Source organism: Lachancea lanzarotensis, scaffold LALA0S03, assembly GCF_000938715.1.
Source record: "Lachancea lanzarotensis genome assembly LALA0, scaffold LALA0S03, whole genome shotgun sequence".
NCBI classification, from domain to species: Eukaryota; Fungi; Ascomycota; class Saccharomycetes; order Saccharomycetales; family Saccharomycetaceae; genus Lachancea; species Lachancea lanzarotensis.
In genome coordinates this window covers 629,664-654,664 of record NW_019212881.1, presented here as the reverse complement: position 1 = coordinate 654,664, position 25,001 = coordinate 629,664, and the positions used below count along the sequence as shown (strand labels likewise).

The 25,001-nt window shown below is 45.3% G+C and overlaps 9 protein-coding genes across 9 annotated transcripts; 4 read left to right on the top strand and 5 right to left on the bottom strand.

The window, feature by feature from the left end:
- Window positions 1–202: 202 nt before the first annotated feature.
- On the bottom strand, window positions 203–2,176 carry VPS33 (LALA0S03e07118g1_1; the record flags this gene model as incomplete). The annotated part of the gene is made up of 1 exon (XM_022773379.1): window positions 203–2,176. The coding sequence occupies one exon, from the start codon at window positions 2,174–2,176 to the stop codon at window positions 203–205; it is 1,974 nt and encodes a 657-aa protein (XP_022627859.1).
- Window positions 2,177–2,326: 150 nt separating this feature from the next.
- Window positions 2,327–4,654, bottom strand: AFG2 (LALA0S03e07096g1_1; the record flags this gene model as incomplete). Its single annotated transcript, XM_022773378.1, has 1 exon — window positions 2,327–4,654. The coding sequence occupies one exon, from the start codon at window positions 4,652–4,654 to the stop codon at window positions 2,327–2,329; it is 2,328 nt and encodes a 775-aa protein (XP_022627858.1).
- Window positions 4,655–4,821: 167 nt separating this feature from the next.
- On the top strand, window positions 4,822–5,454 carry LALA0_S03e07074g (LALA0S03e07074g1_1; the record flags this gene model as incomplete). Its single annotated transcript, XM_022773377.1, has 1 exon — window positions 4,822–5,454. One exon carries the CDS (start codon window positions 4,822–4,824, stop codon window positions 5,452–5,454), a length of 633 nt encoding a protein of 210 aa, XP_022627857.1.
- A 69-nt stretch (window positions 5,455–5,523) lies between these two features.
- SKI2 (LALA0S03e07052g1_1) lies at window positions 5,524–9,339 on the bottom strand (the record flags this gene model as incomplete). Its single annotated transcript, XM_022773375.1, has 1 exon — window positions 5,524–9,339. The coding sequence occupies one exon, from the start codon at window positions 9,337–9,339 to the stop codon at window positions 5,524–5,526; it is 3,816 nt and encodes a 1,271-aa protein (XP_022627856.1).
- Window positions 9,340–10,598: 1,259 nt separating this feature from the next.
- BDF1 (LALA0S03e07030g1_1) lies at window positions 10,599–12,506 on the bottom strand (the record flags this gene model as incomplete). The annotated part of the gene is made up of 1 exon (XM_022773374.1): window positions 10,599–12,506. One exon carries the CDS (start codon window positions 12,504–12,506, stop codon window positions 10,599–10,601), a length of 1,908 nt encoding a protein of 635 aa, XP_022627855.1.
- A 3,700-nt stretch (window positions 12,507–16,206) lies between these two features.
- On the top strand, window positions 16,207–16,722 carry YET3 (LALA0S03e07008g1_1; the record flags this gene model as incomplete). Its single annotated transcript, XM_022773373.1, has 1 exon — window positions 16,207–16,722. One exon carries the CDS (start codon window positions 16,207–16,209, stop codon window positions 16,720–16,722), a length of 516 nt encoding a protein of 171 aa, XP_022627854.1.
- A 323-nt stretch (window positions 16,723–17,045) lies between these two features.
- On the bottom strand, window positions 17,046–19,028 carry DUS3 (LALA0S03e06986g1_1; the record flags this gene model as incomplete). Its single annotated transcript, XM_022773372.1, has 1 exon — window positions 17,046–19,028. One exon carries the CDS (start codon window positions 19,026–19,028, stop codon window positions 17,046–17,048), a length of 1,983 nt encoding a protein of 660 aa, XP_022627853.1.
- A 2,511-nt stretch (window positions 19,029–21,539) lies between these two features.
- SFP1 (LALA0S03e06964g1_1) lies at window positions 21,540–23,639 on the top strand (the record flags this gene model as incomplete). Its single annotated transcript, XM_022773371.1, has 1 exon — window positions 21,540–23,639. The coding sequence occupies one exon, from the start codon at window positions 21,540–21,542 to the stop codon at window positions 23,637–23,639; it is 2,100 nt and encodes a 699-aa protein (XP_022627852.1).
- Window positions 23,640–24,126: 487 nt separating this feature from the next.
- On the top strand, window positions 24,127–24,960 carry SEI1 (LALA0S03e06942g1_1; the record flags this gene model as incomplete). Its single annotated transcript, XM_022773370.1, has 1 exon — window positions 24,127–24,960. One exon carries the CDS (start codon window positions 24,127–24,129, stop codon window positions 24,958–24,960), a length of 834 nt encoding a protein of 277 aa, XP_022627851.1.
- Between the last annotated feature and the right edge of the window lie 41 nt (window positions 24,961–25,001).

Sequence of the window (25,001 nt, the reverse complement as noted above, 5' to 3'; positions counted from 1 at the left end):
CTTTTATTTATACGTACTCACTCACACACACATATTTTGTTTTCGTCCTTTTTCCCTTCACGCTGCTGCTTTCTTTCTCTCTCTCCTCACCATCTCGAATATTACGAAAAAAAAATACTCTTCATAGGTCAGTAGCGTTCAAACGATATCATTTTTTTCTGCTTGAGTGTTGTGTCTTTTCCTTTCACAACATAGGTGGGTCTCACTCCGTATTGCCTGGTAAAGCATTCGCCAAATGAGCGGCGCCAACAATCCCGTCGGTCACAACGATGAATCTCTTGTTCACACCCTTTTTCCGCAGCTGACCCGCCAAAAACTGCAGTGTCGCCATCTCACCGATCGTGACGCCTCCAAGCATCACCACCAACACCGGATCTGGACTGTTTTTCGCAGGTTTGCCTATCACTCTGGTTCGTGCGGAAGTAGACTCATCGCACACTTGTTCCCGTAAAACCCCGGACCCGTAGTGTTGTGTGAAAAGGTCTTCTATCCCACGCCAAGACGGTGTGCGCGATATTATGAAGGGCTGTTGTGCCGAAAATGTCTTGCTCACAATGGAACGGTCAAACAGAAGCTGAATTGCTCGGGTCATTATGGGGACAGTCCCACAGTACGCAAAGGAGCTGTCCGTAGGTTCTCCAGGGTCGCCGTCCCTGTCAGATTGTGGTATCAATTCCAAATATGCAGCAAAGGTATCAAAATCCGTCCAGGGCGAATACTTGGCAAAAAGGGATTTACTTAAAAACCACCCTGCTCTAGCCAGTCTTTGCAAAGCGAACATGGCATCCACCCCCCATCTATCAACGATTTCAGTACGCAACAGATTATACTCGCGATCTCGGATTCCGTTTCGAGTCAAAGAAAAAATGCAGCATAATCTGAGCGCTCCAGAATAGGATAACACACCTTCATATAAGAGTTCTAGGATTTTCTCGCAATTTGACCGTTGTCCAAGGTTTCCAGCAATCGAATCCTGCTCGATCTCCAACACGCGATTGAAGAGTGATTCGTCATCGCCTTCATCTTTATTCGCCACCTCCTTTAGTACCGTGGAGGACAACCCAGTATGAAGTTTTAAAAGCTTTTGACGCTCTTGCAAACCACCCAAATTGTCTACAAATTGCTTAATTTCACTCACGCTTTCAGCTTGATGGCGAGCGTCGTAGCCCGCTTGTAACTCACGGGCCAATTCGTTGAGTCGTGGTCCCAAAGCACCGAAGTTCTTGAATTTAAGCTCGTTCCAAACTTCATCTTTGTCGTTATCAAGAGTGATTATTTCAACGTCTGTCAAAGGTGGTTCGTGTATCAAATTTTTATCTTTCATCTCGTAAAGGTCATCCAAAATCCCAGCATAAGTCAATTGGGAGCAAAGAGGTGTCAATGGGTCTATATCTCTTTCCAGAGCGATGAGATTGCACTGCAACCCTGAATGGCGGTTTCCATAAAGCGTATCATCCACAAACAAATCATCTTCAGTTTTACGGTTGTCAATTTCACGACGAATGTGGTCCACTAACTTATGGGCGTTTGGCCCCAATGATGCCGTATGTGTGATGGAGAGGCCCGACTCTTTAAGGACTGCTTGAACGGCGCTCGATAAATTCTGGATCAGGATGCTTCGTGACGCTTTTTGCATCGACTCTGAGAGGGGCAAGTACAAGTTCTCGCCCTCACTATTGTACAGGACCTTCGTATTCAGCAGATTATCGTCCAGCTCATGGATGGGTAATACGAACCACGGATGAAGGCGTACATTTTGTGCCAGTTGGGATCTCAGGAAATGCGGCAGCTTGCTAGGAATATTTGATGGATTTGTTCGCCACGTCACATATGCAACATGTGGTGCATTTGACTGCCAGGCCTGTATAATCTTGCCAAATTCAGTAGGTACTCGTAGGTCCGATCGAGCATCAACCACAAAAATCATTTGATACTGTGTCTCTTTCATTAGTGAGTCCAAAACCTGATAGCAGTTCTTATCCGCAGTCACTATTTTAGCAACTGCTGTAGATTCTCTAAGCGTACTGTAAGTACAAAGCTTGTTCACAAATGACACCAAAGGGGCCTCTAAGACCAGTATTTGTGGCAGCTCGCCATCAGAGATTTCATTTAAAGTTTGAATCAAGCCATCTCGAACGATACGAACAAATTTTCGCGTGTTTATGGAGTGACTCATCGCACTTTTTTGTTACCATTTTGTTTTAAGGTCAAAGTTCAATATCCTAGGACCCTCTATATTTCCAGCCTATGCTAACCGTCAATAGTGACATCAACACTTTTTTGACCTGGCACCAACACAGGCACTGACCCTGACACTGGGAAAAGTTTAAGCTGAAATGCCACTACGATTCTGGAAATTACGGTAATATTCTAGCATTTCGTCGTCAATCCCTCGTGCAATTCCGCTCAGGGCCTTTTCAAAGTGTCGTCTCTCTACTCGCTCGGCTTCCAGATTTTCCATAATTGCTGCAAGCCCAGCTTCCTGACATAAAAGAACAACCTCTGCACCTGAGCACCCATCAGTTTTCCCTGCCAATTCGGTAAGAAGCTCTTCAGCGTTTTCAAGCTGGAAATTTTTCGTGTTTTTCTTCAAAATCTGGATTCTGGCATCATAATCCGGCGGACCCACGTAAATATGACGGTCCAGTCTTCCGGGTCTCAAGAGAGCTTGGTCAATCTCGTCAGGTCTATTTGTTGCAGCCACAATTACCACACCATTCAGTTCCTCGACACCATCGATCTCGTTCAATAACGACGTAAGCACATGGTTAGCAGCAGAGGTAGAGCCACCAGAGTCCCGGTCTGGTGATAAAGCATCAATCTCATCGAAAAATATAATGCTGGGAGAGGCTGCTCTGGCCTTTCGAAATACTTCTCTAATCGCTCTCTCGGACTCACCGACGTATTTGTTAAAGATCTCAGGTCCTTTTACCGCCAAAAAATTGACCCCGGATTCCGTAGCTAAGGCCTTGGCAGTCAAAGTCTTGGAACAGCCCGGTGGTCCATATAGTAGCACACCTTTTGGAGCCGACACGCCGAGTCGCTCAAATGACCCCGAAGCCTCTAGCGGTAATTGAATCATCTCCCTCAATTTCACTTTGAGGTCTTCTTGACCACCGATATCTGACCAAAAAACTTTGGGCATCTCCAAAAAAATTTCTCTCATGGCGCTGGGACGAATTTCAGCCATGGCATCTTCAACATCTTTGAGTGTTATTTTTAAGCTTTCTCTAGCCAAACCTTGAATCATGCCCCTCTGCACAGTTTTCATCACGGACTCACGACACAGCGCTACCAGGTCTGCACCAACATAACCGTGTGTGCGGGATGCAATATATTCAACATCGTCAGCTGTTAGTTCATGACGCTTCACCGAAACTTTCTCAAACTGCTTAGCTAGAATGTCGTGTCTGGCATCAACATCTGGAATTGCAATCTCTACCTCCTGATCCAGTCTCCCGGGTCTCCTCAGAGCCGAGTCCACCGCATTAGGCCTATTTGTAGCGGCTACAACCACAACACGGCCAGAACTGCCCATACCATCCATCAAAGTAAGTAATGTAGCAACAACTCTGCTTTCCACCTCACCCGAATCATCGCTGGACCTGCTCGGGGCCAACGAATCGATTTCGTCAATGAAAATGATCGATGGCTGGTACAGTTTCGCTTCATTGAAAATATCCCGTAAAGCAGCTTCAGTTTCCCCTAAATATTTGGAGACGATCGATGGCCCATTTATCGTGAGTATATGTGCATTAGCCTCACTAGCAACGCATCTCAACAACATAGTTTTACCGGTTCCTGGTGGACCGTGAAGTAGAATCCCCCGTGGCGGAGTTACCCCAAATTCAGCAAAAAGTGTTGGCTCGTTAAGCGGAAGTTCAATGGTTCTTTTGAGCAGGTCTACTTCTCTCTTTAATCCTCCAACGCTCCCATAGCTAATAGGCTGAGGAAGACCATATTTTATCGAAGGAGCGATATCTGCGCCAAGAATGATCTTGGTATGGCCCTTACGGAAAATCGCAGGCGGTGATAAGTAGAAAACTTGGTTTTGCTCGATGTTTGAGCCGCTTATGTCCAATTTTGCAATGTTGGGTAGCTCCTCGGCAACCTCATCGTTGACAGCAGTGACAACGAGGTCGAGATTTAGGTTTTCACTCACTTCTCGTCCCAGAATCACCATTCCCGGCATTATAAGTCCGCATTCATCCAACAGCTTCGAGATGTGCTTTTCAGCAGATTCCGGAAGTTGCATGTTCTGTCTTGATCCTAAGGTGACACTAGAGGCATATTCCGGTTGAAATGTGGCCTTCCTCACTTCCAAACGATCTCCCAGTAAGACGTTTCCTACCGATCTGAGCGGCCCTGACAGCTGTATCACGTTGCAAGGCTGAGAATCATCTCCTGGCTGAGCTACACCCACCACACCATTTTCACTCAGCTTTCCAACTATGCAGAGACCTCCTGCTTCAATCTCAAGAGCCTTCAACACCTCCTTGCACATGTACACATTGCAAATAGAACGTTCATCGTTTTTAAACGTAGGTCTCGCTATAAAAGTCGTCGGAAGCTTGAATTTTGGCATTTTCGATTCCTCTGGAGTACCAGAGCTAGCCTTCTTCTTACCGCTCGAGCTGGATGTCTTGGGAGCCATTATTTGAGCTATTTTTATGAGTTCTTGACGCCGCTTGTCGAGCAATGAGATGAGATGAGATGAGATGAGCTTCATTTAAATATTTAATTCTTGAACTAACAGTACAAAACCCATAAAATAAGGCCATTCGGGACCATTTTTAAGCCATATTTTCAGCCATATTTATTATGTGGGCAGTCAAACGGGAAGTACCGACTTTCAGGCAGTTTTCGAACTTCAAACCGGCTAAAATACGGCTCTCACAGAGATCTTATAAGCAGGTGAGCTTCCAAACCAAAGACGACGAGAAACTGCGATTAGTTAGAGAGTTTTTACACTTTGATGACTATGGTGTTGAATGTGGCGAATCGAGACAGTTTCGAAAATGTTTATACCCCATCAAAAACGACGTAGTGACTTTTCCGGACGGGAAAGAATATCAGGTTAGAAATTTACAACGATTAGGCGTTTCACTCCTGCGATTGAGTATAATGAGCAGCTTCATGAACGTTTTCAAGAAATCTAGACATGATATTTGTGGGTTAGACTTCAATTACGAAGAGAAAATGGCACATATGAGCAGTTCACGACGTTCACCGGAAATTCTTCTTCGACGGTTCATAAGACACAGATTCGATAGGCTAGCGCGCATCACGATGCCAGAAAACGCAGTACCTCTAAGAATTCATAGAGTATTCGATCAAAGGTGTTTTTTTGCCATCGTTGGGTATGTCAGCGTCATCAACGATCACGACAAAACGACATCTTTGCTGCGAGAGCAGGTAGCAAAGCCCATACTAAAGAAATCTTTCGGCATTTAAAAAGTCGTTTCTTGTCGATGGTTGGGCTTTACTGAACGCAGTACATAATCTATAACAACGAAGGGCTCATCATAAATACAAACTTGCAGCAAACACTATATCTCTTTTTATGGACTCCTGCGCCTGAGACATTTTCATATGCAATGTTGAATTTCCAATGATGATCGACGCCGTTTTCACTTCTCTGCAAATTTCATCGAGACGAGTAATGACCCTTACGATAGTACCTTCCGATTCGACGCTCATCTCCATTATTTCTTTGAACGAAAGACCTCTTGCCCATTCGTACACCACATTCATGAGCGCAAAGCGTTTTTTCTCCAAAAACTCTGCCTCATCCTTAGTTAGCGGGATCTGGTGCTTTTCAAACACGTCAAGCATGGTTTGATAAATCTCCTGGATTCTACTTTTACCCTTAGCCAGACGAGGAGTAACAACTGGAGGCTCTTCTTCTCTAGTTCTGCCCTCATAAACGAAAACAGACAACAGGGCAACGATCTCTTCAGGTTCAAAATCTCCCAAAAAATTGTCGAGGATCAATTCTGTTAGAACGAGTTCATAACCTGTGTTGATTTCACAAGCCACTCTTCCCTTGAGCAAAACGTTGTGACTCATGTCTATAAAGCCAACATCTTTCAAAACTGAAAGACGTTGCTCGTAGTCAGGGAGCAGATTGAGATTTTGTTCGGACATCAGGTGGTAGAGGTCCTTTATTTGCCTTTGAATTTCAAATTCCCTAAACTTCGGTAGGAATTGTACGGCAAAATTTGGGGCTCTCAAGCATTCAAGAGATGCAATTTCTGCCCTTATCCTTTCCCTATCTAGAACAGCTTGATGGGCTTTCAAACTACCCTTCTTTTCGTATTTTGTCTCTTTCAGCTTTCTAGAGATTCTCAAAATTAGCGACACTTCCCCGTGAAACTTTTCAAGTACCTCGGGGTCCTGTTTCATGACATCGCTCATTGACACATCCAGCGTAAAGGCGCTGACAATTTCTATATTTTCTATAGCAATCGTCTCCATGTAGAAATCGGTTTGTTCAAATTTCCTAAAGTTGTTTTTAATAAAGTCCGGGATGCCTGAGAAGTACGGCAGGTGGTTGGGCTCGCCTGTCTCCAATGTATTGGGTTTCGTCACCGTCATTACAACAGCCTGCCCATCTTTAGGAAGGTTTTTGAACACGAATGCCAGTTTCGCGTTATCATTTTCGTCCCTGAAAAGTATCAAACGGCCCACATTCAAAACTCTGAAAATGCTGTTTCCATTCGCGAGCTCTTTCATCATATCCTTTGTGCACTCTCTGTATTTAATTATTGCATCCAGCGCCTTGTTCAACTCCTCTTCTTCGACGCCATCAAAGTACTGAATAGAATCCAGTTGACTCTGCAAGCTTTTAATTTTGTTTTCGTGTTCTGGTAGCAGCGTCTGCTTGCTGTTTTCACTGAACGAATACTTTATCATTTCTTCAACGCGGAGTGCTTCAATTCTCAAAAGGTTCAAAATCATATTGTAGGTGAGTCTGAATTGAGATTGCAGCTTAGTGGGAACTCCTAAAGCAACCTCTTTGAAAGAAGCTTGCTCCAAAGGTGACGTGTAAGACATAACTACCACCGTTCCAGTCTTGTCCAGCCCTCTCCGTCCTGCTCTTCCAGCCATTTGTGTAAACTCACCTGGATTAAGATTTCTCAAACTGTTTCCGTCATGTTTCTGGATTTCGCTGAACACAACCGTCCTAGTTGGCAGGTTCAGACCCATTGCAAACGTCTCTGTGGCGAATAATATCCTGATGAGTCCTTTCGCAAACAGCAGCTCGATCAACTCTTTGACGATGGGGAGTAATCCGCCATGATGTACTGCAATACCACGCTCTAACAGAGATTTTATTTTAGTGATTTGGGGAAGATCCCTGTCTTCCTTCTTGAGCCGCGTAATTGATTTGTCAATGAACATGCGGATCTGCGATCTTTCCTTATTCGCGCAAAAGTTGACGCCGTCTAACCAATCCGCATAGTCCTCACACCGTTTTTTACTGAAAACAAAGATGACAGCAGGCAGTAGTTCATTTGCCTTAAGGTAGTTCACGAGATTGGACCATGTCTTCTTATTCGGACCACTTCTTTTGAAAAAATCGCTTCTGTTGGAGCCCACCGCGCCAGCACCACGCGAGCCCCCACGCATAGCACCGCGTGTTGGCCCCCCGCGGCCAGATCCACCTCCGCGAGCCGAACCACCTCCGCGAACCGCTCCACCTCGACCTCGACTCGACGTTGTAGGAGCTTTGTCACTTTTGCCCGCAATAAGCTCCTTGTGTTGTTTGAAATTCGCCTCGAGAAACTCTCTTTTCTCGCTGATTACCGGGATCATTTTTTCCTTGGCCCATATGTTGATTTCGAGTGGGACAGGTCTTTTGGGTGTTGAGATGACGTATATGTTCTTCTGTTTTGTTCTGCCAATCCAATTAGCAAATTCAAAAGTGTTAGGAACAGTTGCAGAAAGCAAGATGAATTTGACATGCTGCGGAAGCATAATGATGACTTCTTCCCATACCACACCACGATCTTGATCATTCACGTAGTGCACCTCATCAAAAATGACAAATTCGACATCTCTGATCAAATCGGCACCACGGTAAAGCATGGATCTCAAAATTTCAGTTGTCATAATGAGGCAGTTGGCCTCTGGGTTGATCTGGACGTCACCAGTAATCAAACCAACATCAATATCGGTCAAGTCCTCTTTGAAATCTCTAAATTTCTGATTTGACAAAGCTTTTATAGGCGATGTATAAATCGTTTTCGTCATGTTTCTGGTGGCCATAGCAATGGCATACTCGGCTACCACTGTTTTACCTGCTGAAGTGTGTGCAGCCACGAATACAGAATCACCTTGCTCCAAATGGTAGACGGCCTCTTTTTGAAAAACGTCAAGCTCGAAGGGCCATGTTCTCGCGGGATTGGGAACCAGCTCATCGAAATTGTCTATCCTGTGATTCAGGTCCACAACGTGGGCCCAGTTTTTGCGTCCCATCTCATTTTTCGTTTGACGAGCGGTACGTCCAAAATCTATTCCAACTGGAAGCAAATCATCTACCCCTACCTCCGTTTCATTGACAGCTTGGTCACTGGACAGAATGAGCTGCGAGACTTCTTTTTCCAAGTTATCTTCTTCTCTCTGACGACTTTCCGTGATTTCCTGTAAATTCTCTAACTCGTTATCAATACTGTTGAGAGTATTCACTCCTTCGATTTGGGTATCATCAATAGTAGACAGCTCCTGTGGGACAATTCCTCGATCAAGACCTGGCGGGACATCAAAAAGCCCCTGGTCGTCTCGATGCAACAATTTGGTAGCATTAGCCATACCGGATAATTCGCTATCTTGAGCCAAAGCAGACATTGCCAAGCCACCTGGCGCGAAGGGCAATTGAGCGCTAGAGCCTTTCACTGAACTACCTTCGGTGTTAATTTTACGAGAAAGTGATAGTGAATTGGAAGCATTAGCATTTGCAATTTCTTCTAACTTCACAGATTCCTGATAGCCGTCTATTTTACCCTCAATTCCTCTTCTTTTGAAATGGTATGCTGTTCTTTTGATGAAATCTGGAATTTGCAGAAATTGATGGTAATCATAATCGGCTGTTCTTGAGCTCTTGTTCTCATCCATAAAGTTCATTTCAGGAACCTCTTGAAATAAATCCAGCAAATTCCATGACAGCACGTTCGAGGGCTGTAAGAATCTGTCTAGTATCTCCTCACGACTTGTGTTGTCGGATTTCAGATCCATATCTGCACCAGAAATCAAATCCTCAAATTTTTCGGGCTCATTATGGTCGAGCACTCTGAGACGTTCGAAAAGCTCCTCGATTGATTGATCAGAGGATGCCATCTTGGTTTTACAGGGTGAATTGTAAAGTGTAGTCTGATTCAGCTGTATGATGATTTAGATGTTCTTCGAATTGATAGACTCGTCTGACGGTACTTCACCTGAAAGATGGTCAGTATAGAAGTTATGTTAACAGTGGTCCAATGAAGAGCCACCCCTGCATTTTGATGTTTCCAACAATTCAAACGAAACTTTAGCGTTTCTAAGAGCTTCTTTTCAGATTTTTTGGTCAACTGGCTGTGAAGAAACAATTCCGTGACGCTTTGAGTCGAAAGTATGAGGAATCTGGTCATCTCTCCACCTACAACGTTAAACCGCTCAAAAATAGCGATTTCGAGAGACCTGAGAAAACTGGAGATCATATGTGATACAGCCTATTTGGAATTATCAGAATTGTGGACTCTGTGTATGTTGTATGGATTCTAGAATCACGGAAATGTTGAAGTACCAATTTTGGACATTAAAAGCATCTGAATGGTGAAGAGTTAAACATCTAAGTGAAGCCCAGAATTCTTTTTTAGAGGAGCTTCGTTTCTTTGGGCCATTGTCAGTTTAAAGATGGCCTTTGCATAAGAATCGTAGTGTTCTCGCAAGAAAAATAACTTCAGGTGTAAAGCATTGATACTGAACCTTCAAAAACTATGGCCAAGTGTCAAATCTACTTGGAAATATGTGCCATGACTCAGGAGTTTATCTCAACGGCTGTATACCTTTTATCGAATCAAGTTTCATATATTCGTTTCTTGTTTAGGTCGCTTTCGGCCATTTTGAATACAAGTCAATGCTCATAACGACACGGACTATAAAAGTTCATCAAAATCTCAAACAAACAGTAGTTATAGTGTAACTACTTGGTGATACACCACTGTACGTCAAAGCCTTCTTATACAAGAGACATCAACTGTCCTATTCCACAACCGTCTTTTGTCAACATTATTTGCTAGTAATACACGAGGGACGCAATAGCGCTCAACCTCCATGCTATATATGATACTGTAAATGGAAATGGGGATAACGTTAACTGCCGGAACATCCGGTCAATACAGTCAAGGAGGAATAAGGTTGAAACAATGTGCGGTATCCAAGACATTGTCCTCCCGAAAAAAAAAACCTTTGATAATGCTTGTTCCGAGTTCTATATTGTGTTTCTCGTATTGTACACTTATCTTTACCCTTTTTCACCGCAAAATCATATCCCCATTAATGCCAAGCGCCAAGGTGAACGCAAAAAATCTACCGTGTTGTTTCGAATTTCTGGGCATCTACTCTTCTTCGCTTTCGCTGCTTAAGTCGTCATCATCATCGTCCTCGGAAGATTCTCCACCGGCAGCAAGGTTGTTAAATGCACTTGCCGTTGTGGGTGAAGCTCCGTCCAGTATAGCCAATTTGTTTTTGATCTTTTCAATCTGTTTGTTTTGTTCCAGCTCGCTCAAAGCCTTGCTTCTACGCCTGGCCCTCTTTGAACCAGCTGAATTTGGCGACAAAGAATTGCGGTTGTTGGATGTGTCGTCCGCACCAGCGCCATTCCCGATAGCCGACTCAGAATAGGACCTGAAAAACGTGTTGAAAAGAGTTAAAATGGTGGTGTTATCGAGCATGTCGATGTCCAACTCGACCTCATCTTCTTTACCAATGTCCGGCATCGATTTCCTGATCAATTCCACGGCTTTTTCCAGCTTGGATGCCGGCAGGTCATTGATTCGTTCAGAGATGATCTTCTTCATGTCGTAAGTAACCACCGTTTTCAGTTTGCTCTTCTTACGTCTACTGTGGCCGTTGGAATCAACTTTAGATTTCTTACGGCCTGTGCGTCTTTTGCGTGTACCTCTTGCCAACCGACGTTCTTTACGAATGCGTTCCAATTCCTGTTTCTTCAGGTTTTGCAATTCAATTTTCATGCGATCTAGTTGTTGCTCCAAGTACTGGATGGCCGGATTTGTGATTAAACTTTCATCCACTTCATTATCGAGATGTCCTCCAGCACCACCGGCACCAGTGCCAGAGCCACCGTTAATATCCAACTCGTTCTCGTCACTCGAATAATCCGATTCTCCATCTTCATCTTCGTCAGATTCGTCTTCTGGAACAATAGGACGGTCCACCCAACGGGTGTTGAACACTTCTTCCAGACGGTGACCCATCATGTTGACAATTGTGCCATCGGGATTGAACGCATAGCAGTTTTTGAAAACAAGACGTACATCGCTTTCGACTTGATCAACATTTTCGTATTCCCAATTGCTAAGCTTACGGCTTACTGAACCCAAATCCATCGGTTGTTTCACGTAATCGAAATATGTGGGACAATTGAGGGCCACAGGGTCCACGGGTTCCAAAAACGGGTAATTGAAAGAGCTATATTTTTTGGACATGAGTTCCTTTACCACTTGTTGAGCAAACCGTAGTTCGGTTTGATGCTTCTTGGAACGAGGTTTGGAAGACTCGTAGGGGTAAATGTCCTTGGATTTTGGTGGGTGAATCTCCCGTTTTGGTCTACCGTTGTGAGATTCAGCACGACGAATGACCACGGGTGTTTCGAGCTCTGAACGCCGTCTTTTGACGCGTGGTTTTGGAGGTGTATCACGTGCGGGCATTCCGAGCATATGCTTTTCGAAACTAGCTTCGATGTTGCGACCCATTTGCGAGATGGCTGCGGATTCACCATTAAAACGCACACAGTTCTCGACCATGAGGTTGAAATCTGCAGACACCTGTTCTGGAGTCTCGTACGCGTTGTGTTGTAGCTTCCGCTCGATCGTCCCGAGATCCATGGGTCTTTGGATAAAATTGTAGTAGAGCGGCACGTTGAGGGCAACGGGGTCTACCGGTTGCAGGAAAGGCCTGGCGTCTTTCAACCTTTTGACGGCTTTAACGGCGGTGGTGGCGTGTTTATTCTGGTGTTTGGGCAGAGGATTTTGCGGGAGATTGTTGAGATCCGGTTCTGGGGGAGGAGCCGGAGCCGGCTCCATTTTCGCCGGTGTTTGGTCTCTTTCTTCCGGTGGGGGCGAGGGAGGTGGTACGTCAGTACCACCGCCTGCTGCCCCTGTCCCGTTGGCTCTTTCTTCGACCTTGGTTTGCTGGAACGCGGGCTTCTCGACGGCATTAGCCGCCGAGCCCCCGTTGCTTTTGCTGCTGTGGATCACGTGGGCCTCTGGCTCGGCCGCGGTCATGTGGTGTACGCGTGAAGATTTCCCGGTGCAACGTTCGTTATTGATGACAGGCGTCCACGTGCTGCTCCCCTTTATTCAGTTACCCGCCTTTTGCTTTCTCACACTTCGTCACGGGATCAAACAGCTCTCCCCTGTGTGTGAATATATTGTTGTTTTTTTCCCCCGGGGGAACCGGCCTGAAGACGAAAAAGGCCCCGTGTTTAAATACCCACGACCTGAGCTCGCCGAAGGCGACGGGGGGGGGGGGGGGCAAAAAAAAAATTACGCTGGTGAAGCTGGACGAGGAAGAAGTGGAAAAAAAAAAAACAACAAAAAAACACAGGCGTGTACGCGTCAGACTCAGAAACGTGCGTAGGAAAACGGATAGAGATACCATTTCGTGAGGGCGCGGTGTGTGGGTTTGGGGGTGCACGGGTGAACGGTTAGGGTGAGAGAGCACTTTGTGTGGGGTGTATGGGTGACTGGGTGACTGGGTGGTGAGCACAACTAGAGAGCGAGCGTGTGTATAGTCTCTGGGTATGGTTTGGTAAGGTATAGGCGGTGCACTTGGATGAACTGCTTAGGATTCGGATTAGGCGCGTATCCAGCTCATCGTTGAGTCAACACGCGAAAAATACATTGTAGATTCGGGAACGGTAAAGATTGTATGCGTTCCATAGTAGCTTGTTGTTACTCTCTCTCTCTGTTCTAACAAGAGCTATGGGTTCAGCGTTTAAACGGTTTTCAAGACCGGGACTCGTGGTAAGTGATATGCGACTGGGGGAAGAGTAGACTCGAGAAGGTTTACTCGTGAAAAACACGAGTAGATACGCATTTAATGACTATGATACTCGTGGAACCACGAGTAGACTTCCGATGGTATGATTGGTTTACTGCGGTGGGCATTGCACGATGCTCACCGGCAATACTAGTAAGACAGCCTCAGAATGGGCTCCACATTTCGTATGACTAGTGACTTGATTTGGTCTACTTAATTTGAATACAAGAAGGGTCAGGTATGGATGGCTCAAGCGCTCATTTTGCTGAAGTATTTCCTTTCGATGTTAGTATTTGATACCTTAGGGAACCGGAATACCTAGTAACAAACTACCTTTGAACGCGAGATTCAAGATGGTTCGTCGTCTTTTTTGTTAGAAATAAGTTAATGTTACCGCTGAAATCAATATTTCTACTCGCGTTTCTACTCGTCATCAAATACGGCTACTCGCGATTTTTGTCGTACTCTTCCCCAGTCCTGCTCAAAGCAGTAGCGACAGCGACGAAGTTGGCGAATCTGAATGTCGTTTGGTAAGATTATGGACTCTCGACTTTGCCATGAATTCAGGATTGAATGCGTAGAGGTGTAGCTCGTAGTAGTAGATCTAGGGCCCAAGTTCTTATCAGAAGCTGACATTCGTACCTCGTGAACGTCTCTACTAGCTTCTGTTTGGTTGAACCTCGCAACCGCTGGTTGTGAAATAATATACACTCGATTCAAAACGAGGTCGAAGCACGTGAGCGTGAGGCACGTGAGCATGCGACAACTTTTGAATTTGCCCCCATTCCTAAAATACTGTCGTCCTTTTAAGCTATCATAAGCATATGCTAACCTTCAGAGCCTGTCGCAACGATAGTGAAGAGTAGACTCGAGTAGGTTTACTAGTGGAAAACATGAGTAGATACGTATATAGTGACTACAACGCATGGTTAGTTTCAGGACTGGGGAAGAATCCAGCCATATTCCACGGTTGTGGATTCGTGACTTTACCACGAATCCGTCACTGTATACGCGGTGGAAACCTCCAGCCTTCAAGTTTCCTTGCCGCGAAAGCTGTTAGACGACAATGTTCAGATCTCTCCAACGTACATAATAGATCCACCGGCTTACACTGATCGATGGCCTTCTATATATTGATTATTCTTCTGTGATTTACATCAAGGTATTTGACATGGTGTTACTCAAAACAACTCAAGCTGCGGTGTAAATACATCGGGAGGAGGAGAGAACTATGGGATGCGTGAGTCTTTATAGTTTTATATAAACAACTTAACATTTGAATGCGGGCTAAATTAATTAAACCAGCCGGATTCGCGCCCGGATTCGTGATTCGTGCCCAGTCCTGGTTAGTTTACTGCGATGAGCGTCGCACGATGTTCAACGACAGTACCAGTCACAGAGCCTCGTAATAGAGTTTTTTCCAATGACTAGTGGGTTGAAGTTATCTAAATGATTTATATCGTTCTTTTTGGCAGGGTCATGTATCTGTAGCTCACTGAGGTCCATTTTAGCGCTGAAGTTGAATGAATCTACTCGTGCTTTGCTCCAGGTGCTTTGCTCTGTCGATTTCCATTATCAAATCAAATCTCAACAAAGTCCTGTGCACAAGCCAGTGACTATATATACACGACCCTGCATATATTTATACCGCTTACATCACTTTAAGCTACTTGTAATTGGAGATTTCAAGCCTGTTTTCGAAGCCTGTTTTCGAAGCCTGCTTTCGAAGCCTGCTTTCGAGGCTATGTGATTGGTATTCTCGGTGAACATCGCAAGACACACACCGCAGTAAACTAGCCATACCATACCTTTCTACTCGTGGTCCAAATGATTACTCGAGCTGCTCTTCGCTAGTATCCTGGTGACACGAAAAATACACAAATCATCTAATACGAGACCGTCGTCGTCGCGCGCCACACAGTTTTAGCACGTAAACCATCTACACAGCTTGTATCTCAGTAGTATCCACACCATATCAATATCTACTGGGCGCTGTGCTTGAAAACACCCTTAATGGGTCCTTTGTTTGCACAGCTCAAGTGCAGTTAATCATCATGCTGTGACAACACAGCCCAGTGCATGGGGTTTCTGAACAAGGCATGTGCACCACAGTTGTCCCATTTTCGTAAGGGTTACTGGATTACAGGTGCTAGTGGCCATTCCGAAATCTGGTCCGTTCAATGTTGGTTATCTTGTGTTCGAGTGCTCTGGTATGCTTGAAGAGAGATCTGGTCTTGTTATAATTGATGGGCTGGATGACTGGGTAGAGAAGTACTCGAGTACATGTCCTTATGCCATATTAAATGTGTCAAGCGGGTATGTGAAATCCAGCTGTCACTGATTAATGTTTGCCGAGCTCGCTTAGTAGTCAAAATTCTGACGCTACTCAAGTGATTTCCATTTCTGGAGTTCCACTACCTCCAAATCATGCCCTTTTCCACCATATTTTACCGCATAGCGCAATGAATCACGTCACGTGACAGTCATCTAATAATAAAACCTTGAAGAATAGCGGTGAATAAAGAGAACGAACGCGTAGGACAAGCTCTAAGACCAACAAGACGCATTGATAGTGAGTGTATATACCGCTTCAAGAATGCCAAAAAATTGTTGTAGATTCAGATGAAATAAAAGTATCACGTGACCATCAACTGTAATAAAACTGTATCCGGGAGAGATCAACCCCGACCTTACTACTTACCATACAATGTCTCACAATGAAGACACGAAACTGTACACTCTTGTCCGATTAGTTTTCGCGCTAATCGGTACTTCGCAAAAAAAACACTACACAACGTACAAAACGACATTCCATATTTCCCTAATGTTCATAAATCGCTGTCCTATACAACAATTCTTGCTTTGGAAACTTACTCGAACTGTTCCACAAGCGTGCGGGCTCTCACTAACCCATCATATATAGCTTAAAAACATTCCAATACCATGACACTCTACTACACATTTGTTTTCGGCATCTTGGCTTTCGAAATGGTCATGTTTCTGTTGCTGGCACTACCCATTCCGTCCAAATATCGCAAACCTGTTACGATGGCGTTGATTAGGCCGTTTCGACTTACACAAGTTCAAGTAGCCATAAAATGTATTCTAGGGTTCATTTTGTTGCTGTTTGTGGATACAATCAATCGTGTGTATAGTATCAACACCGAACTAGCGCAAACATCCATAGCTGCAGGCGTGGGCGTCAGTGACCGGAACGAAGTCCAAAGTCGTAAGTTTTACGCTCAAAGAAACATGTATCTTACTGGCATTACATTGTTTCTAACTTTCACCGTGTTCAGAACTTACGGGTTGGTATGGGAATTGTTGGAACTGAAGGAAAAGTACAGAAACGAACCTGAAAATATGGACGTCAATGACTTGAAAAAACAGATTGCGGATGCAGACAAGGAGATCGAGTCCCTCAAGGAACGTGCCGAAAGTTTACAAGTGGAGATGTGAATTTAAGTCAGTGCCACAATCTTCAGCATTGTCAGATCCATAGTTAAAACCATGATTCAAAAATGGTTTTGTCAAAGCCACGACGCAATACGCATTTTGGACAGTCATTAGCATAGATTCCAGGACAACCAATTTTGCTGTTCACCTAGCAAATCAAAGCTTACTGAATCTGCTGTTTTCTCCTGCCTAAATCGGTTTTCCAACTTCAAACTGATCTGCACATAATAGCCTTCTTATAAGTTCTAGTTAATTTTCAATCAGCCAGAGTTTATAAATTTCTCATCTCGCTTTCCGTTTCATCTGCTCTTAACGCATCGCTACCTTCAATTTGCATACGAGTTACTCTTATGTTTTGGTAAAAATACAAAACTGTCATCTGTTTTACCAAAAAACATTTCACTCAACTTGATCCAATCGTTCACATCCGTGCTACCCATCAAAGTCTCTAAATCGTTTCTGCCTTTCCAGTTTGGAGGCCTTTCGTTGAGTAACACAGGATATCTCTCACAAATTCCCATAGGAACATAGCGATGGAAAAATGACATGAATTCGCAGAAAAACCGGCGACCTTGAGAAATACCATATTCATCTGTTCCCCAATGATCCATAGCAAACCGAGCATAATCTTTCAAATGCTCTAAACGTTCCTGACTACTCTTATCCAAATGTTGCTGAGCTTCCACTTCTTCGAAAATCCAAGGTTTCACCAAAGCTCCTCTAGCAACCATTACACTATCCATGTTTTCGTCTTCCATATGCTTGTACCAATCCTCAAAATTGTTGATATCACCATTCCCGACAAATTGAATTCGCTGCTGTGACTCTCTCTTATCCTTCTCCCTTTCCTGCGATTCTGCCTCTGCCTCTCTCAACGTTGCAGAGACTTGTTTAACGTAGTCCCAATCTGCATTTCTAGTATAACGCTGTTGTCTTGTACGCCCATGCAATGTGATAGCAGCAACGTCTGTCTCACTGACTAATCGGCGTACTAAACCTTGCGCCATGGGATGACCATCCTTTGTTCCTGTGCGAATTTTTACACTGACTGGGATATCTCCTGTAACGTAGTTCATGCTGTTGAGACATCTAATCATTCTCGCTGGATTATCCAGAAGAGCACTTCCGGATCCCTGTCTGTACAGTAGATCAATAGGGCATCCGGAGTTCAAATTGATCTCACTGATGTCGGGAGCAAAATTGGCCAATGCCTCGGCCGCTTTAGCCGCTTGCCAGGCTTTGGCAGACGCAATCTGGACTCCAAAACCAGGAATTTCAGAAACGTGCGCCTTTGGAAGTGCCCATTCGGAGTTTGTGCCTTGGATCAAAGGTACAGAAAGAGCCATTTCAGAGTAAGTGACGTCTGCGCCTAATTTACGCATCAGACGACGGTATGGTAAGTTTCCGACCGTGGTTAATGGCGATACGATCTTCTTATTTTTCAAATCCAAACGTTTTTTTTCCTGGGCAAAGAACCGGGTATCCTTATACTCAAGATACAGCTCCTTTTGACGGTTGCGCTTATCTTTCTGTTCCTGTTCTCTTTGCAAAACCTGAGGCGCCTTGTCCTGTTCCTGGTCCTGCTCGGTGCCAGAATGTTCCTTTTGTGCCTTTGCTGCGGCCTGCTTCTCCTCGTTGAGCCCATCTCTGAACTCCTGCTGAATAGCATCTATGATTTCCAGCACGAAGTCACTTTTCTCAAACGAAAATCTCTTTTTAATCAGATCGAGTTTCTTGTCGGCGGCAATGACATTTACCTCGTGGTTGGCGTCGTAGAGCAACTTGACATCCTGTTCTGGTTTGAATTGCAATTGCTTGGTTTCTGGGTCACTATGAGAGCTTAGAAACCTACATTTGAAACCCATTGGGCATCGGCCTAAGGTTTCGAACACAGGACAGACCGAGAATTGCTCGCTTTGGATCTCGGGCTTCTTGTGGGCGAGGTATAGATCTATGTCGTGCACGTAACGGCAGCTTTCGCCAAACGGGCATTCTTCGTTTGGGTCTTTCCCCAGTACAAGTTTCGAGCACAGCTGGTACTGTTCTTTGACCTGGGTAATATTACGCTTCTTATTCTGACCGCGTTTTTTTGACTTGCCCTTCTTGCCCGCAGTGTTGCCGGTGGCTATACGGTCAGAAACTGGCTCTTCCTCGTCATTGGCGGTTGAAGACGTGTTCTTGACGGCGGCAGCATCAGCTTTAACTACAAACTCGGGCTTAATGTGAGCTATGCCTGAGGTATTTGGCCGCTTCGAAAGAGGTTCATGGTCCTCTACAGCCACAGATTCCAATGCGTGCTTTGTTGACATCTGAATCGACTCAAGAGACAGCTTTCAAAGAGTGTTTTCGAAACTCATCGTAATCTTCATTAGCTCATCGCTCATCATACTTGATGAGTACTAATGAAAATTTGAGATTGATTGGAAAAAGCTTAGAGGTCGATTACATAAACAAAATGTATTACGTAACATTAGTAAAACACGTGATAGAAAACAAGATTACATAAACATAAAAATCACGTGATATAGTTTAGGTATCACAAAATACGAACATACAGCACGTGCTAGTCACGATTTATACGTACTTACATAATCATTGACCAGCAGGTAGCGCGGCACGAAAACACTGAAATAAAGTCATTAACACAAAAACACCTTTCCTTCTTGAATCCACCACTTTTACAATACAAGAAGGGCATGAAGGCCAGAAATTCCTCAGTTAACGTGCTCGCTGGTGTCTGATTCGAAATCTACGTGTCTGATTTGAACTGGAATGGAAGAAAAAACGTTCGAAACCTCCTAAATCGAAAGATTTGAAAAATTAGCCGCCGATCGACAGAAACGACGTTGAATGATGACCAAAGCCGTCACAGAAGTATTTTTTGCAAAATGAGATACTTGTTGTCTTTTCGTGACCTTCGAAAGCGTTCGAACGGGTTTCATAGCGACCCTGAGTGACTTATACGTTCTACGCCAATCGTGCTGGGTACAAACTGCTTGAAAGAATCTAGAATTTGTCTACTAGCACCCGGTCTTCCAAACGAGAAAGCAGAACCGGAGTTATCGTCGTTGGTTCCTATGCATTTGAAACCCCTGTTCTGGTTTCTACTCAATTCGGCGGCTAAAAACGATTCAAAAAGCGGGTGAAGACAAGAAAGCTCGGTGGCCCCAGCTGCTTGTTGAGACGGTAATGGTGTGTTCAGATGAGCACGGAATGCAAACGATGAGCAGCAGCAACGTATTATCAGCAAGATCGGCCGCTCCACCAGAGTACCCCAACAGTTCAGTCATGAGTTTCCAAGAATATCCACGCATTATCCACGCTTTGGAACCGGCAAAACTGGCATTGCAACAAAATCCACCCCTTCAACGCCGGATCTTAGCAAAACCTTTTACACCATCGATCTGAATGAACCACCCACTGTTCCAGAGTCAACACTGACGCATTAACGTCAGCAACTAAACCCGGAAACATTGTCCCAACCGTTAATACGATGATCGCCCACCCAAACTCACGTTCCGTGTCCTTATGCGGGTGTCTGGGTGAGCACCGTAAAATCCCACAACTAGACCCAGTGGGCCTAGTTGTGGGCATGGAGAAGGACACAAGAATGAGACCAAACATTCAACACCCACCTAGATCGCTGCTGGCTTCAAGATGTGAGATATGTACGTTGCGCGTTCTTGCGCGCAGATGTACGTTGGCATTGTCACTTCCTAGGGACCTGGCGCGGAATTTTTGGATACAGGTTTTCTGAGCTGCGTTGTAGCTCACAGCAGTAACGGCCTCTGCCACTGTGCGACCAAGCAGCGATCGCATCACATTACCACACCGACCGGTGCTAGTGCTGTGAGGTGATGGTAGTGGTAGTAGTCTGTGCTGGCAAGTTCACATTGTACGAAGTGACCAAATCACTAGCATACCATCACCTGCTTCTCGCCCGTAATGGATGCCCACCACAGCAGGATTGAAGTAAGTTTGTGGCGACGAGACTGGCTAAACACTATGGGATTATCTGTGGACGCCAATTGGTCGTCGGTGCTTCTTCGCAAGCTCCTTTTCAGATTTGTCAACTAGACCAAAAATGGCCCTGTGTTTGAGCTTCCGGCTGTGATCAGGACAAAACCAGAAGTCCTCGTAGCGTGTTAGCCATACTGACTACCCGCGCAACTCACTTTTTACAGTGCGTTAAGAACATGCACGGGACTACTGAGAGGGAAAGGAAGAGCCGAAGATTGAGAAAAGCGGGACTTAAATCGTAAGTACAGACCAGCTGGCGCATAAACTGTAGCAGAGAGATTGGGTTTCGTTATGGTTGTCGTCATAGTCATGTTACGTCGTTGCTGGCTCGCTCAGAAACTGTTTCTCGCGGCGCTGACAGCTGACTGCTCACAGGTCACCTGGAAGTCACACCTTCGAATTACGGCAAGCAGGGACGTTCGTGCTGAAGCACGGCGGTGGTAAATCTGTCTCTGTCTCCTTTTAAAGAAATATTGGCCATCTCAGCTTCGCTCAGCTTCGCTCAGCTAGTTAAATCGAACTAAACGCACAGGACACAGTTAAGAAGCTCCACCCACCCGGTTATCGATAACAGAGAACTGGGACAGCAGGGAACTGTACGGACAAAGGAGAGAGTTAGAAGAGGCCGTAATTTTGGGGGAAAAAGCCAGAAGAAAAGCTGAAGTTTTTGGATCAGAAAGTGGGTTTTCTTGAAATCCTGGGCGCGCGCATCAGTAAGAAGTGCTTCAAAAGCAAGTGCGCTAGCAAGAACTAGTGCTTTTACGAAATCATCGTTTAAGCATACATATACACACACAAACATGGACGTGTCATCGGCAACAGCATCGAACGCAGCTGGTTCGACGCCGGGGATTCTTATCAATAATGAAATGTCAGCATCGTCGTCGTCCCAGCAGGTTGCTAATTCGGTGAACCCTGCAAACATGGCAAAACTCAGACGAGAATCGATCGCCCATTCGCAAGGAATGGGAGGGGTATCATGGGGATCGCTCACCATCGGGTCTTGGCTGCGCGACGAAGTGATGATTCACGCTCATATGTCGCAAGCAGCTCACCAGGGATCCAGCGGAGTACCGCAGCATACGTACATTGGGAACACTGCTGGATCTTCCGCGGCCGGAAACCTGGCAGGTGGCTCTTCGTTCTCGCCACCGGGTGCAGCGTCCGCCTATCTGCCCAACCTCGAAAAACAGTATTGCAAGGACTATTCGTGCTGTGGTCTGCTACTTCCGGGCCTCCACGACCTGCTAAGACATTACGAGGAGGCCCATATCTCCACCTCGCCGGGAACCATCAATACTCATGCATCATCGGTTGCCAACATTCCGACCAATGCAGGGCTCTCAAGTGGTGCGATGACTGGCATGGCTGGAGTAAACTCCGCACAAGTTGCCAACAACAACGCTTTGAAAAAGCGGCGAATGACCGCCATGTACCAGCAGCAGCTCCAACAACAGCAGCGCCAAACACCACAGCAACAGCAGTTCCATCAGCGACAGTCTATGCAAGAAGCTCAAGCGCCACATGGGCATCAACAGCAACACCTTAATCAGTCGTCTCAGCATCAGCGACAGCAGCAAGCTGGAAATCAGCAAGGGCTTCCGCATCAACAACAGCATCATAACATTCAATACCAGCAGTTTGCCAAGCAACAGCAACCGCAGCAGAACGCACAACAACAACAACCGCAACAACAACAGCAGCAGCACAACAGTCATGTGCAACAACAAATGCAAAATCAGATGTTCAATCAGGCCATGCAACAACAACTGCATGGCGGACCGCACAATCCGAGCTCGAATACGACCAGTAACATCCAGCAGTTGCATCTGAATGGGAACTTGGTTGATGCAGTTTCTACCAACGAGGTTTTCTTGCAGAATGGCGCCGGTCAAAGCGGGAAACGAGGACCTATGGCGAATGCAGGTGTTTCGGGCAGCGGTTTCAACGGCTCCGCTGGCAGCAACAATAACAATAAGATGCAAGGCGGGTTCAACAACTATTCGTTGAACATGCAGCCCCATGGAAAACAGGGATTGGATGCTTCGGTCATGCAGCAGTTTCAATCACAGCAGCACCAACAACAGTCACAAGTCTCTAACCAACACCATTCCCAACATACCGGACTGCAACAGCATCACTTACAGCAGCGGCAAAGTGCTCTTCTCCAACAGCAGCAGCAACAGCAGCAGCAGCAAATGCTGCATCAGCAACAACAGCAGCAGCAAAGAGTAATGGGCAATGCCTCCAATGCCGCATTACTGAATAGACAGCGATTCCCATCACAGGTGGGCAGCGTAGGCGCAGGTATCGACCTTGATTTCATGGACGCGGATATCGTCGACGACCTGCACGATGGATCTGCCATCATGGGCGGCGCGGCTCCACCTTTACCAGCTGATTTAGCGAAAGCGTGGAAGCAAGTGGACACTGGTGCCGTCGCGGGAACCAAAATATCACCGAAGATTGGAAACGGTCCTGATTCTGAAGACAGTAGCATGAGCGACGACGACGAAGAGGAAGGCGTAGCGGTGGCAACTGTGCCCACCACAGCTGTTAACAAGCGCAAACAGCAGCCCGGTTTTATCGACGATCCGGCCCGCAGACTCTACGTCATGGACCATGAGGAACACAAACCATTCAAATGCCCGGTCATCGGATGTGACAAGACTTACAAAAACCAGAACGGGCTCAAATACCACAAACTGCACGGCCACCAGAACCAGAAGCTCCATGAGAATCCAGACGGCACTTTCAGCATCATCGACCCCGAAAGTAATGAGCCATACCCTGATGGCTTAGGGCTCGAAAAGGACAAACCGTACCGCTGCGAGGTGTGCGGCAAAAGGTACAAGAACTTGAATGGTTTGAAGTATCACAGGGGACATTCTACGCATTGAGAGAATCACGAACTTTTCGCGCCCGCGCGCATGCGACATTGTATTAATATTTTGAACTTTGCCAGGCAGTCACGCACCTGTCCGTTCGCCATCGTCGCGCCTACCACATTTTACTGAGCTTTTTTATTTGGTGCCCTGCTGCTCTACAACGATATAGAGAGAGAGAGAGAGAGAGAGAGAGAGAGAGAGTATATCGGTAAATTTTGAACTCCACGACTATGTTATTTAGCAAGCAAGTAGCCAGGATCTTTTTGTCGAACTGATGGTCAAGTTTTGATTTCAACTAAGTATACTATGTTTCTATAATTCAAGTGAATGGGAATTATTATTTCAAGAAGATGTAAACTTTCGGAAAAACAACAAAAAGACATATCAAGAAGGTACTTTTTTGCAACCCAAGACAGCAAAACTACTAATTGCACCGTTATTGAGCTTTCTGGCGTTTCCAGCGTTCGAAAAGGACTGAAATTGAAGGTTATAAGCCAAAATGCAGGTAAACATAACACTTCCGCTTAAGTGGGCTCAATGCGGAGGCTACATCATGATTTTGATTCTAGTAAATGTGATGATGATTTTCCCGCTCTCTGGTTTCCTGTTTCACGATTTTTACTCTCGAATGATCCCTTCTGACTCAACGAGGACAGTGCTTTTCTCTGAGGGCAGGACGGAAAGGGGAAGTTGGTCAGGGAAATCTACGTTTCATTTCGCATTTCAACGGCATTCTACAGACACGACAGTACTACCACAGATTGAGGCTAACGGTTTCGCGCAAAACGTTCCACTTCGGGCTGATATCCCTTATAATATGAACCTTGATCTCGACATCTTCTGTCTGAACAAAGTTACCGACCTTTGCTTGAAAGATGGGGAAATTACAATTTCAGTAAATAGGCCTGGAGATTATTTGGGAAAGACCTTGTTTCGAAGAACTCTATTACTCAGCTGCGCTAATACAAGAGATATTCCAAATATGGGCGGAACCGGTAGATTGTCGTTGACATTTGCTCAAAAAGTGCAGAAAGAGCTGGTAAACTCTTTCCATTTCGAGAATCCCATTGAAATCGACCACCAATTAAAAAGCTTAGACATAACCCTCAAATTGGCCGGAAATGCCAACATTATCATCGATCCAAATCGTTCCTTCCTCACGTTTTCCATGAACTTCGATCACAGTCTGAGAAATTTGATGATTAGATGGAGGAAGCTCGCTTATGTTTTCGGAACGCTCATCTTCAATGCCATAATTTCCTTCTTCTTCTTGACAGCCTTCGCCATAAGCTTCTTTCGTGCAGGTCACGCAAAAAGTATCAAAGTGGACTGAAAAGTTCTGCCATATGCCTTGAAAGAACTGGTTCGCAAATG